Source organism: Crassostrea angulata, unplaced genomic scaffold, assembly GCF_025612915.1.
Source record: "Crassostrea angulata isolate pt1a10 unplaced genomic scaffold, ASM2561291v2 HiC_scaffold_148, whole genome shotgun sequence".
Lineage (NCBI taxonomy): Eukaryota > Metazoa > Mollusca > Bivalvia > Ostreida > Ostreidae > Magallana > Magallana angulata.
This window is the reverse complement of record NW_026441703.1, coordinates 25,590-41,343: the sequence shown is the minus strand read 5'-3', so window position 1 is coordinate 41,343 and position 15,754 is coordinate 25,590. Positions and strand designations below refer to the sequence as shown.

At 34.2% G+C, this 15,754-nt stretch overlaps 1 protein-coding gene across 1 annotated transcript in view; it reads right to left on the bottom strand.

The window, feature by feature from the left end:
• LOC128169557 (sushi, von Willebrand factor type A, EGF and pentraxin domain-containing protein 1-like) overlaps positions 1-15,376 on the bottom strand; it is a 160,512-nt gene extending 145,136 nt beyond the window's left edge. Inside the window, exon 1 of the mRNA XM_052835674.1 lies at positions 15,152-15,376. Coding sequence (XP_052691634.1) covers positions 15,152-15,176 — 25 coding nt within the window. The 5' untranslated portion in view covers positions 15,177-15,376. The remainder of the gene's footprint in view (positions 1-15,151) is intronic.
• Between the last annotated feature and the right edge of the window lie 378 nt (positions 15,377-15,754).

The window sequence follows — 15,754 nt, the reverse complement described above, 5'->3', positions numbered from 1 at the left end:
GATATATACAACATTGAATTCTTAAAAAAAAATGGCTTGAAATAAAAAAAAAAATCTCTTTAAAATCATTTTATGGCTTTGTGGTTTTTCCATTTTATTGTACAACATATATCATAGGTATAATAATTTTTTTGTATACTTTATTGAGTAATCTAGCCATTCATTAAAAAAAACATTAAGGTGGAAAGACTTTTAATTGTTCGAGAACAATTAGCCTACTAGTTACCGGTATGTGGTGTGCTTTCATTATTATGGCATGTGCATTTGGTATTATGTGATGTGCATTTGGCTTTATGTGATGTGCATTTAACATTATGTGTTGTGAATTCATCATTATGTGATGTGCAGTTATTATTATGGCATGTGCTTTTCAAATTATGTGATGTGTTTCCGTCTTTACAAAATCAGACTTAACTCGATACGAGTTAAGTCCAGTTATTGAGACGAACAGAAAACTAGCCGATCCAAGAAAGATAATTAACTCTCAATTACCTCTATTGGTTTCATATGTATAATTTAAAGTTACTGTTCCTAGTTCATCACTCAATCGCTCATGTGCAACAGTCAGCTTCCTTTTTGGATTTCGCCTTCAAGCGGTAGTTCGATCATTCCAATATCCAACAATCAGGATTCATCCATCCTTAAATCTGACCAGGAACCAACAATGCAAGATATTTTTGTTGGAAACATAACAGTGAGTGTTTTCTTCCATTTATCCTTGCTACTAGCAGTGAATAGTGTGCATTTATGCAAAATCAGAAAATCATTACAAAATCCACTTGTCGCCATGCTTGTTTGATGGCTTTGGGTAAAGGTACATTGTTATGTAAAATGGACCTGTCAAACGCTTTTCGCTTACTGCCAATTCACCTTTAGATTTCTGTCTATTGGGCATGTGTATTGAAGGTAAATACTATTTTGACAAGTGTATGCCCTTCGGATGTTCCGCAGCATGCTCAACAAAGCTAAGAACTGCAGTAGTCCAAACATTATTCATTACCTTGACGACTTCCTATTTGCGGGTAGTAGTGACACATCTCATTGTACCCAGTTGGCTAAGTCATTTGGTATACCAGTCCTATCAATTGTAGCAAAACTGAGGGTCCTACTAGCAAACTACCTTTCCTGGGTCTGGGTATGGACCCATTAATTATCACAAGGTGTTGATATTACAATATTTGAGAATGATGTTTTCATACCTGTACATAACATGTCTTTATATATACATGCCAGAAGATCTTTGTCGTGCTCTCCACATTCACCTTTGTTCATTACGGATGAATTCAATCACAACTATGCATAGAGATAAATTTATTCACCATCTGAGATCCTTACTCATGCGAATTGGCTTGAACGTTTCTAGATATGCAGGCCACTCCTTCAGAATTGGGGCAGCCACAGCTGCAGCCGCTGCAGGCGTGAAGACCATGTGATTAAAGATCTTGGTAGATGGTCTTCTAAATGTTATGTTAGATATGTTAAAACTAATCCCAAAGTTCTTAAAGAAGTAAAAAGAAAACTGTTCAATTTCTGACTTTATATACGAGTACATGTATGTGTGTTTTGTAAACTAAACTATTGGTCATATACAGAATGGAAATAGGTATTAATTTTCATTTTCAAATTCAACCAATCCTTCATCAAACATATCCTTGGGGGCTTCACTCATTACTTCATTCATTTGGCATTCATTCCTTGGGAAAGTCTATGTTTTAAAAAAAAATTTCTTTGCAGTCTCTAAGGCACTTTAAAGCTGACATGAATTCATAAAAGCATTTGGTCGCCATATTGGTTTCGATCGCTCCTCTACTGCCACTGGGGTATATATACCGGTTGAGAAAGTTACGGTCGGTTGCTTTCCGATCGAGGCATTCAGGTTGCACAGACTTCTAAATGCATGGACTACACATTGTAGTAAAATGTTTGTATAAAGAATAAAGGAAACAACAATCAATAAAATACAAAATATATTTATTCTTTGAAAGAATTTCCAAGGTACTAGTACAGAAAGTGCTGCCTTACTTCACATGCACATCGAACACGTGTGTCGCTGATATAGAGTGCACAACGTCTGCATCTTTTTGAAAACCCCGGTGGCACTACATCCAACCCAGTAGCTAAATGATAGTAAATCCAAATCAAAGTATTGAAGAACTGATGGGAGTTGATTTTGTCGATGTTTATTTATTTTCAAATCACTGATGTGTTATTTTGCATGACAAGTACATGTAGTTTTTAATTTGAATTGTGCACATTTTTATAATATGGATTTCTCGACGTTTTCGACAAGAATGTCGAGAAACCCCCATATGAATCATGTTAAATAATATTTAAAGATAAAATTAATTCAATTTAACTATGTATCAGTAATAGAAATATTTCTCGAAAATTGCATGGATCCAAGCAATATTGAACTCTAGTCTCGTTCAACCAAACGCTCGACTGACACCGTAAATCTCCGACAAGGATTTACGGAGACAGCCGAGTGTCGAGTTGAACGAGACCATATTGAACTCTGGCGTAGGAATACATAAGACTACAAAAAATATTTAAATTGTTCGCACCATTTTAAATCTGACTATTTTCAAGGTATTTATAAATAAGTTTCCTTGAAAAACAATGCTTTAGCATACATTACATCGAATTTATAAATTATTTTCAAGAACTAAGTCTTGTCAGCAGCAATGATTTGTGCTGAGGTCCAAACACTGTTTCACTTTCGGTTTGTCTGAGTAACTGCATAGGAGAGTTGATTAAAATCAACTCCCAAAAAGTAACAACGTAACAGCGACTCTTTTCCATCGGTTCTACAAAAAGGCTCCGTTTCCATGCGATCATTGACATTGCTCAATTATCCACAGTGTGTGGTTGAATGTTATAACATAAACAGGAAAATGATCTACAATTATCGAGGATTTTTGAAGTTGATGTGCCTGGATTTTAGTCTGTCTTGTTTCGTTGTACATTGGATATTCCTTGCCAGTGCAGTGGTTGTCATATCATTTTTGTTCAAAACGCGCGTCAACATGTCTTTTCGTCCCAGGTAACGTGTTCGGGTGAATGAAAAACCTGAATGCGGTGAAGCATGAATTGTGCTCTCGGCCTTATATAGGGGGTGTGCAGCAATGAGCAGAACAATAGAAATCGACAACTAATATTGCGGTAGTCGGAGATAAAAGGGAAATAATGCGTATTTATGAATTCATGTCAGCTTTAAGATAGTAATGTATACTGTTACAACCATTTTTTTTATACTATAGGAGTTATGCATACGTTGGTTAATGTAGTCTAGTTGTCTAGTTAGTATTTTAGCTTTGAATACACCTTCCAGTTAGTTTATTCCTTTATGCTCTCTGGGATCAGCCCCGAGTGCAATCTGTTCTTGTCTCGAGGCCGACTGGAGATCAGCCCCTGGTTGTGCTTTGTTCTAATTTATGCCTGCTGGGATCATCCCTGGGCGCAATCTGTTCTAGTCTTGAGGCCCGCTGGAGATCAGCCCTGGGTCATCCTTCGTTTTTATATATGCCCGCTGGGATTAGCTCTGTGTCATGCTTCGTTCAACTTTATGCTTGCTGGGATCAGCCCCGGGTGCAATCTGTTCTAGTCCTGAGGCCCACTGGATATCAGCCCCCGGTCATGCTTTGTTCTAATTTATGCCCGCTGGGATCAGCCCCGGGTCATACTTCGTTCTTATTCATGCTTGCTGGGATCAGCCCCGAGCACAATCTGTTCTAGTCTTGATGCCCGCTGAAGATCAGCCCCCGGCATGGGTCTTGTGCCCTTGTCATACTAACAGCCCAGGCTTTTGCTGCTAGGTAAGGAATGAGTAGCCCCCAAACGTCAAACTATTAACTAATGTAATTTGGGTGTTTACAAATATATGTTTATTATTGTTTTATGTATGATTGTATTTCGGTTTGCAGTGTTTGTTTTATTTAGCTATACTAGATGTTTGGGTATAAGACCCAATAAATTTTTTGCTTCCTCTTAACTCTTGTTAATTGTTTATAAACATAAAAGCAACACTGAAAAAGGGTCCATTCTCCATAGCTTAAATGCACTTGTTCTTTTGTGATAAATTTGTAGTGGGCTAATATCAAACTGCTAAAATAAGCCAAAGTTCAGAACCTGCTAGAGTTATAGAACATTCTTTTCATTCACTGTTTGCCTTATTTAACATGTACAGATTTTTAATACTCTACCTTCGTTACAAATGCAAACTGCTTCATGGTTTAGAAAGTTACATGTTCCATTGCTACATCCTTTCAATGTTGTACTATCACATTCCGATCCATCTAAAATTCATCCAATTATACTTATGATGTCAAACATTCTATGAAATACTGCAGATAACGTTTAACATAGAATTAACTTTGGACAGCCTTTTAATTATCTTATATACCAAAAATTGTGTGTATTTAAGAAATTTTTACTACAGTCTTTGATGACTTTAGGACACAATTACTATTATATATAGTGGTAAAACACACCTATGGTGACACAAGAACTTGAACTGTTATGTCCCACACTTTCAGTTCTTGTACTTTCATCACATTCTGTACAAGTTGTTTGTCCTTCACCATCTTGGTAATAATGAAGTGGACACTCTTGACATGGTTCATGGCCCGTTAAAGAATATTTCCCAGGTGGACAAGGAGCTATAATGATGGTAGGTTTGTGGTTATAAATTTTTCAAGTTTCAAGCTGACAGTAATATAAACTGATTAAATATAATACCTTATTATTATTATTGCTTTCTATAAGATATGGTTTTAGTATACAGATATTTAGGCCAGCAATTTTTTACTTTTAGGTTTACAACCCTGCCACTCGGTTTTAGAAAAAGAAATATAATTACTAAAGAGATCTTTTTTCCCCCGAAAGCAAATTTTTGACCGGATTGAGATTTTTTTTTTGGTTCAGGATCGAGATTTCATTATTGGGATCGATATTGTAAGGCAACGATTTCCAGTCAAATATGGTGCAAGAAAATGTATGAACTAAGGTTTGTGTTTATTTTGGCCTGGTTTAGTTTGAAATTTATTTGTGGGGGTGGAAAATGCCGAGATCAACAACTAAAAAGATCAAACTATCTTGTCAGACTGATATATAATAAATGCATGTCGATCATGCAACTATAACTAAAGATTCTTAAATGATAGACGACTCGATCCCTATTAAATGACAAATGAACATAGCAACATGTTATATCAAAGCTGTATGTCTAATATTCTATTGTATTTTTTCAGTGATATGTTTCACAGATTACAAACTTTTCACATGCTACACTTGATGCAGTTCAACCACAAAACCAAATGAAGTTGCAATTCATTTAATATTATCAGAATAAAGATGATGTCAATTTTTTTTCCTCCAACAGAGCTTTACAATTTTGTGGTTCGCAAACCTAAAAAAAAAATTGTTGGTCAAAAGTGTTTTTTTGTTTTTTTTATATTTCCTCCTCCTACAGAACTTTATCATTTTGTTGTTCGTAAACCTAAAAATAATCAAATGCTGGACTTAATACCTTAATACATGTGCCTCGTTCAAAATACTAGTAACAAATGTTATCAAGGCAAAGATTGTATTTGAAAAGCAAAAAGGTAAAACCTAATGACCTATTCCTTATAGGGAAAAACACTGACTCGCAATCCTTTATCTTTGTATTCTAAAAAAAAATTGATACTTCCACATTGTAGGGTTAGATATCTGAAGAAAATATTATTAAGATTTTAGATTTTTGTAGAGAATTTAAGGCTTGATGTTGATGAGTAAATCATGTGACCTAGAGCTTGTTCTATGCAAGAACTTTGCTTCGATTTACATTTTCACCTGCTAAGCTTGGAACATATAAACCTATTTATGACAATAAAAATTCCCCTGTGCTAGGCATGAACATTACACTCATACCTTTACAGCCTTCTATATCAGGAACACCATTCATCACGTCTGTTTTATAACCAGTGGGACAATCTTCACAGGTAGTTGCATTCACCCAATACTTATCTTTGCCGCATGGTATACAGTTTGTCATTCCATCCTCTGATGTAAAACCAGGTGGACATTTTGCTGGTAAAAAGAAACATTTTGGAAAATTGATTATTACAACATAGTATTAAGCAATGTTCATTATTGCTCCATGTTCTTATTCGTTTTAATAAAAAGCTACAATTTCGATCCATAAGAAGATATAACTTTTATTAAAACAAAAATCTATAGTCTTATTAGGCTTTTTGTTGGACACAAATAACAACTGCTTTTTATATTTTTTCATTATCATTACATATACTTTAACCCTTAAATCACTTTTCTCAAAAACTATCTGATCAATTGCAATTTTCGTCAGCCTTTTAAACTTTAAAGATTCCCATTCATATGATGATCTGGTTCTTGAGAATGAGTAAAAATATGAAATGGCTACCTATATGCCAAACAATATGTGATCAAAAAGCTTATTTGAATCTTTGTTGTGCCAAAAATTATACTCCATACCTCCCAATCCAGAATTGAAACACTGAATCATGAGGAAGCAGACCAATTTTTTTAAGGTGACCATGTGAAGCACAACCAATGCTTTGTGTTAAACCTCATGTTTTCAGGTTCCAAATAATGAAAGGTATACTTTCCTAGACATCATTTTGCTCATCATAGACTTTCAATGTAGCAGACTAGCCCTAGTGTTTTGGGGGAATATATTTGTGAGCTATATAAATTTTATAGTGGTATCCAATATGAATAATCTTTGTTTAAAATAAGTGCATACCAATACAAGTTGTTTTATTAACACTTGATACTGAATTTCCACCACAAGATTTACAAGATGTCTGTCCTGTTAAGTCTTGATAATGTCCATCTTCACACATCAAACAAGCAGATCCACTGTAGTACATTCCCTGTGGACATTTCACTGTTAAATATAGAGAAAATCTGGTATACTTAAAGGTGTTTTTTTTCACATATTAAAAAAAAGGTTTTAAAAGTTTATATCACATTTTAAACAGAAACAACATAAAAAGTCTCAAGAGCTCACAAAGACAATGCATCACCTATCATATTATATAAAAATTAAAGTTAATGATCTGAATTTAAATATTACATTCTATGAAATGACAAAATATTTTATTATCAAAATGTGATACAATAGAACAGTGTGTCATATATAATGTGATATCATATTATACAATATCAAATCATTAAATATTTGTATCATGTGATATGACAACGATATTGTACATTCAAATGATTTGACATGATACTGCATAATATCATAATATGTTGTTATATTCAGTAGTATATTCTCACTATATAACTCTATTAGACAAATAGTCAATAATTATAATATTAACTTGTCCGAAAAATATTGACTGGTCAATATTTTGTTTATAATATTAAATAAATAGGAATAATACCTAGTGAACAATCCCTTTATTTCATAAACGATGATGTAAATAACTCTTCGCGACTCCAAAACAAGGTGACGTCATAATAGACAGTCAGTCAAGGCAAGCAAACAACAGACACGCAATATAAGGATTTGCGAATTACTGTGAAGTAAAATCAGGTAGAACATCTGTATGTTAATTCTTATGGGTGGCAGAATATCACCAGTGACCGTTTCATGCTGAGGATATTTCGGAGATGAACTTTGCACAAAATTAAATTTGAGAATTCTTTGTTGAGCTGAGAAAATCACAGCGACCTGTTTTTATTACTTTCTTAAAATTTGGTTTGTTTCTTCATATAACAAAACAAATGTTGACTGTGTTTTCGGACAACATTGATTATATTAGCCCCCTTGGGACGAAAACATTTCGTCCCTCATGGGCTAATATAATCAATGTTGCCCTCAACCCCAGTCAACATTTGTATAATTATATTAAAAAATATATCATATCAATTTTTATCATTTATCATATAATTTTATAACAAATCATATTACAAAATAATTTAATCCTGGTTGTCATGTGGCATTTGATTGGATAGAAAAATTTAGCTAAATTTGTATAACCTGGTTTGCATGACATGTCACAATGTGCAAATGTCAAAACCTACTCATTTGCTTGACATTACGTTTGAATTTTGTACAGATTAATATCATTTTTAAAAGTAAAATGCACCCAAATTGTACAGTAAATTACAGAAAATTAAATTATAAGAAATGAACTCAAATTTCTACCCAAGTTATACTCGTATAAGCTGGGTTGTAGCAATTTACATTTTTCATAATCCACTTCATTGATTATAACCCAGGTTAAACGAGTATAATTTGGGTAGACATTGATCGAGTGCATTTCTTAAATATAATATAATCATATATTCACATCAACCAAATATGATTCCCTCTACTTTTTACAGAAACTTATATTTAATTCATAGCTCCGTAGAAACAGCCAGGCTGAAATCTACATGCCCTGTTTCTTAAATGGTTGAAATCTACAGCGGCTGAAACTGACATGACTTAAATCAACACCATGTTTATCAATTGGTTGTAACCTACAGCAACCTGCGAAAAATCAACGGACTGCACAAAATAATAAAGATGATTTGGCTGTTTCTTTTAGGTAACATACTTATATACATTAACAGTAATTTAGTGAATTTTACTTACTTTTTATAATCAATTTATTAATAAGTTAAATGAAAGATGTAAATATAAAAAATAAAACACTTTCTTGAATGATTGATATGAGTTATGAAGGTAGAGATCATTGCAGAAAAAATTTGATGTATTTTTTCTGCAATATCGCCATCTTCATATCTCAAATGAATCACCAAAGAAAGTATTTTATTGTTTTAAGTCATTTTAAAAAAAATTTCAAATTGTATTGTATATGAAATTAAATCATATGATATGCCAAGGTACTGTATTATTGGACTTTATAATATTGTCATATGATATGATACTGTATCATATGATTTAAAACAATAGCAAATATATATGATACAATAGTGTATTATCCCATAGTTACATTTATTGCATGACGGTGCGGGAGATATGAAGATTTTCTCCTGCAGGGAAAATTATATTTCCAAAGGGCAGTATTGATTAGGTTACCTGATGTTTTGCATTCTTTTTTTAACTTACCGATTACTATCCTATATAAAGTGATAATCAGTGCATATGAATTTATTCACCGATTAATCTAGGGCTTATTTACTACCGATATTCGGTATTTTTCACCCAAAGAAAAAATTTTATTTTCCCATTTTGATAAGTAAAAAAATTCCCCCTACAATAAAAAAAAATGTCATTTAATTTCATTGTGTTCTCAATTTATTTTAAATTTTTGTAACTGTCATTGATATTTCGCCGACAAGACGTTCACTGGGCAAGTTGTATTTACAGTTTTTTGGGAATCCTATGACTGTTATCTCCATAGGAAAATACAAACGTCTGAATGATTGGCAAATGAATCATTTTTAGAACGAGTTATCTTGATAGATAAACATGTCGCACCAAGAGGGGTATTATGTTAAAAACCTTCGTAAAGAAGATGCTAAAACTTGCAAAAAAATTGATACAATGTTTAAAAAACAACCAAAGTTTGCTGAGATTCTCAAACCTATTGATTTATTGAATTCAAAAGCAGAAATTTAAGACAGTTGTGGTAGAAGAGGATATATCTCTGAAATATGGTTTTTCATTGCTTTTTTATGCACTTCAAATGGACATAAAAATGCTGAAAATCAGTTTAGGTCGGAGGACTTCGCTCCCCTGGTCCCACCCAGACCCCTGGCTAATTTTCCTATTTTCTCAAAAAGTGTAGTTCCTCCTAAAACCTTGATTAATACCTGTCATTTAATAATGTCTCAGTATTCTTCAATAATAACAAAGTTTAAGTCATTTTTGTATCAGATCTTAGTATTTTATGTCACTGGGTTAACAGATGTGTGACTGTCAGTCAATATGTCGGGTCTCAAAAGATCAGTGGTTAGAGCGCTGGCACAGTGCGCCAGAGGCCTTGGGTTCGAGTCCCGGTTGAGACTTGACTTTTCACCACCTGTTAAATTTGGCACCCAACGTGGGGAACGTAAAAAATGTATTACGCAAGAACGTTAATGAATAATTTATGAAATTTATACACTTCGTCTAATGAATAATTGATGAATAAAATTCATATACTTATTCAAGAACAGTTCATGAAGATGCACAATGAACTCATTGGACAATTTTTTAGATAACGAAACTGCATGAATATGACAATAATTATTAATGAATTATTAAAAATAATATATTCATCACTTTCTTTTTATTGATTTTTATTGATTTTCATGATTATGTCAAATAATAAGTTCATAGCATCTTCATGAACATTTCATGAATATGATTCATGAATTATTAAGGAAAAATAATGAATTATTCATGATCATCTTGCAAGGGGAAGTGGGGACCATTAATAAAACGAATGCCACCTGCTCCATAAACCTAAGATATTTCCTCTAGCACCGTAATGTCTCGTGTATAATACGCACTCGTGTATTATACGCACCCCCAAAGTTGACCAAAAATTGGTCAAAAACAGCAGGTCCTATGTATAACACGCACCCAAAAAATGACAAAAATCAGCGACTGCCATTCCCTCCAAAACTATCGATGTTAAATGATAATATTAAAATCCAAGCGTAATTTCTGTAATTTTGTGATCGGAACATAGCACATACAATGAAAATCGACGGCCGCCATTTTCCCAAGAACTATCGATGTTTAATGATAATTTTATAACCCAAGAGCAATTTTTGTCATTTTCCCACAGAACTATTGATGTTTAATAATAATTTTATAACACAAGCGCAATTTTTGTTAATTTTGTGATCGGAACTTAGCCCAAGCGATATTAGTGTCAGTGTCTCATCTTAAAAAAAGACAAGCCGTTTTTATCGTAATGAAACCCAAGCGCCATTACTGCAATTTCGTGATCGGAACTTAGCCCAAGCGATATTAGTGTCAGTGTCTCATCTAAAAAAAACACAAGCCGCTGTTATTCATAATTGAATGGGCGGAGTTACAAAATATGTATTGTTTTTCGTTCTTACAATTTTACATAAATATGGGGGTATGATTTACATCGGTATCAAACATCATCTGAGAATTCAATGATGGGTAAAGAAAGAGTTTCCTACACGACGGCGGAGAAGTTAAAGATCATTAAGTATGCTGAGACGAACGGCAACCGAGCTGCGGGTAGAGAATTTAAGGTCAACGAGGCGAACATCAGACAGTGGCGGCTGAAAAAAGACCGGCTTCAACAACTCCCAAAGAAGAAGATGGCAGAGAGAGGCAGAGAGACCTTCCACCCACAGATGGAAGAACAGCTCAACGCCTGGATCCAGGACGTGCGGCAGCAGGGGGTTGGCGTTTCCATGGGAGAAGTAAAGATCAAGGCAAAGATCATCGCCAAACAGATGAAGATTGCGAACTTCAAGGCCTCCCAGGGATGGTGTTACAGATTTTTCCGGCGACACAATCTGTCAATGAGAAGAAGAACGCACATAGCCCAGCGCCTGCCTGAAGACTACGAGGACAAAGTCACAGAATTCCAGCGGTTCGTTATACAGCAAAGAAAAAGGAACGACTACGCCCCTGATCAGATCGGGAATGCTGATCAAACGCCACTAACCTTCGACATTCCCTACACCACTACAGTCGCCACCAAAGGAGACAGAACTATCAACATTAAGACAACGGGAAATGAAAAGAACAGATTCACGGTCATGCTTGCATGTACAGCCGATGGAGGGAAGCTGCCGCCATACGTCATCTTCAAGAGGAAAACCATGCCAAAAGAGAAATTTCCTGACGGAGTGGTAGTTAAAGTACACGAAAAAGGATGGATGGACGAAGAGCTGACGCACGACTGGATCAAGACTGTATGGGGGAAGAGGATGAGACCCAGCGAGCCAAGCCTCCTTGTACTGGACGCCTTCAGATGTCACAAGACAGAGAAGACAAAGAAATTGCTAAAGAAGAAGAAGACGACACCAGCGATCATCCCCGGAGGAATGACCAGCATACTGCAACCACTAGATGTGAGCATCAACAAGCCCATGAAGAACAGTCTACGGAGAAAATGGAACGAGTGGATGCTGAACGGGAACCATAGCTACACCAAAGGGGGACTACGCAGGAAGCCAGATCTCCCTACCATATGCCAGTGGATTCTAGACGCATGGTTGGAGCTTCCTAAGAAGATCATAGTTAAAGCCTTCAAGAAGTGTGGGATCTCCAACGCCATGGACGGGACTGAGGACGACCTGCTTTGGGATGACAAGAGCGACAGCGAGAAGGAAAAAGACGAGGGTGAAGACGAGGATCCTATCTACACAGACAGCGATTTCCCATGGACAGAGGAAGAATACGAACATCTATTTGACAGCGACAGCGAGTGTGAGAAAGAAGAATTCTACGGATTCACAGAAGAAGACGTGGCGATGGGTCGACAGTGAAATAAACGAAATAAATGTTGAAAGTGTATAAACGGTACATGTACATCAAAGCTAGTGCTGAGTGTTTACGAGTTACATAATGTTTGATTGTGTCGTGTATTATATGTATACAATCAAGATATCCCTTGTCTTACCTGTTCTTATTGTGCTATTGTTATTGCTAAATAAACAATTATCAAGTATAACGGTGTTTTATGTGAAGTGGAGCGTATAATGAGTCCCTATCAGTGACACTGTCTATTTAATTACCGGTAAACGTTTTAAGTTGAACTCATTATTCAATAAGTTAAAAGAAATCGAACACAAAATGGGAAACACAATTTTATTTTAAAACTTCTTTTACCTTACTTACCAAAGTTCATGTAATATCACTATACTACATTAAATCGTCGGGTACGAGACACAAAATATGCTACCGGAAATTGTTGCGTAACTATTGATCACGCATCAGGTGCTTTGTCAAAATGGCGATCTTGAACATAACACAGGAATACAATTACAATAAACAACAAAGTTTGCTAAATTTATTTGTTAATGTAAGTTTTTTTAAAGGATTTGTAAATATTCGTTAATAAGATGTTTTAATCGACCCGATCGTTTTGTAAACGGTAGATCACAGTACGTGACATGATATGGGTTGTCTTACTGTGCTAGGGATAGTCCTGAAAAAAACGGGGTAGAAATTAGGTCCTATGTATTACACGCACCCCCCACTTTTGAGTAAATTTGGGGTGAAAAAAAGTGCGTGTTATACACGAGACATTACGGTATCCAAATCCCAAAGACTCAGATTCAGCATTGAAGCCTTTCCATTGCTTAAATGTTACACAAAAATTTTATTTTATGGATAGTTAAAGTATCATTTCTGAAACATGATTTCGTTGTTTAAAGAAGTATATATATGCCCATAAATATTTTATACAATTTTTTTTGTATTTTTCTATGAAAAAAGTGGAAAATCCTTTTTGCAACTAACACACTGTATAGTTTAAAATTTGATGTAAATAAATGCATTATATTGATATCTAATAAATCATGTACAGTAATAATAATAGGACATTTTATCTTTTAAGATAGAGAAATATTTATGAAAATGGAAGGCATATTTTGTTCATATTTTCCAAACCTATAAATAATATCTTTTGAAGAGACAAGTCTTACACATAAGAAATATAAGGCTATCACAAATAAAATTGAATTTCTTTCGCAAACATCCTTTTATTTTATACAATTCTATATGTAAAATGGCTGGCAAGACACTTTTCCACCCTGCCAATGTTATTGTCATTTAAATTTTAGACCACATGGTTTTATTTGACCCTTTTAGTTTTGCAGTAAAATTCGTGCCTCATGTTTATAGTCTATTTCATAATATATAATATAGGTACTTGTAATCAAATATAGAATCAAGACATTTACTGATTTAAAACTTTATCTTCATTAATTGGTGGATAAAATGATTTCTAGAAATAAATGTGACAATAGAAAAGATAGGTTTTTTTCTTCTGTTGCAACGATTAACATGTTTAGTAGCAATCCATCTAAGGTTCAATTTTTGATCCGCGCCTGACCCAGTAATAGCACCAATAGTGAAACAGACTGTATATTTTAGGCAGAATGTTCATTGAAAATTACTCGATATACTGTGGTTTCATTAATATTCAAGGGTATCAATTTTTGTGGATAAAGTGAAAATTACAGTTTCAAGGATATGTAAGTTCATGGTCAATAACCCTATCAATACAAAATATAAGTAGAAATAGCAGTTCAATGAATATTTAATTTCAAGGATAAACTTAGCAACGAAATCAACGAAAATTTGTATTCAACGAATATTGATGAAACCACAGTACTAAGTTTTTATACAAAACAGACACCCATTCTTTTATTAAAAAGCATGGTGTTGCTCACCACAAGCATCATACATGGCTATGATTTTATTAAGCAACCCAATGCTTATTTTAACAACCATGTGTAGAGTAGTTGAACACAACGATAACTCTGAATATCATCGTTTAATTTAGATGATGAAATAAGACATGTACATCTACATAGATTTTCGTGCATAAATCAAGGTATGATATGAGATGAAAAATGACCAGAACTTACATATTTTGAGAATATTATCAGAACACTTATACTTCCGCTCGAAATTTCACAGGAACTGAACAAATCTCAGGGAAGTCTCATGAACTTTCATTCAAGCACCTCTGGATTTATTGCATACTTAGCAACGATTAAAAAAACATTCCAAACACATTTGCAGGGGTGTTTTCTAAGATAAAACTATGAGGGCAGATAGCATAAGAACTATCTGGTCAATTTTGTTTTAATTTGGTTAAAAGTTTACTTATACGTTATCCTTTCATAATTTAAAAAAATCATATGTTTCGTATATAATCCTTTATAAAATGGCGGGGATAATACAGACATACGACCAAAATTTGAGCATGGTCAACAGTTAAACTAACTGCTCAATTTACTTTATATCTAGCAAATAGTTTACTTATATGTTTATCTTTCATTGAAAAAAATTTAAAGGAAATTGTATGATTGAAACATTCTCCCAAGAGACTCCTTAACCATAAAAGGGGGGGGGGGGGGGGGGGGGGGGGGGGGGAGATTGAAAAGTTTGAGTTAAAATAATGACCATGTTTCTTTATATTATCCGATATCAATATATTGTAAACATAATTGGTTAACTTACCACAGTGATTGCTCACAAGTACCATATTGTCATTACAGTTGTTTCCTGCTTCAGAGCTACCAATACTCTCTACTGTAAATTTGGCTTGCTCAGGATTGCCTGAACACGTTACAGATGAAACGGGTAAAATAAATGATGGAGGCTTTATATTGGTTATAAGGGCGATGCAAATATCCCTTGCAGATGTTGATCCATCTCCAATAAACTCTCCTCTTATAACAGTTGTTATCTGAAAAACATAACATAAATTCTCACAGTAAAATTCCATTGTCTCCATAATCACACATATTAACCGCCAGTGGTAAAAAAGAGGCAGATTTAATTTAGAACCCAAAATAGGTAGTACTGTGCACAGCCTTTTCTGCACATATTTCAAAGCACATATATTTAGTACATACATGTACTACATATTTATTTAGATAGGGTTTTTGATTGATAATTTATAAGGATATCAACTAAAATATAAAAGACTTTCAACATAAAGTAATATCAACACACACACACACACACACAAAGTTTGCATACATTTAACATCAAATTGATTTTAATTCTTTTAGGTAAAAAATCTTTGTGTACGGAGAGTTTAACAATTGCCATTGTGCA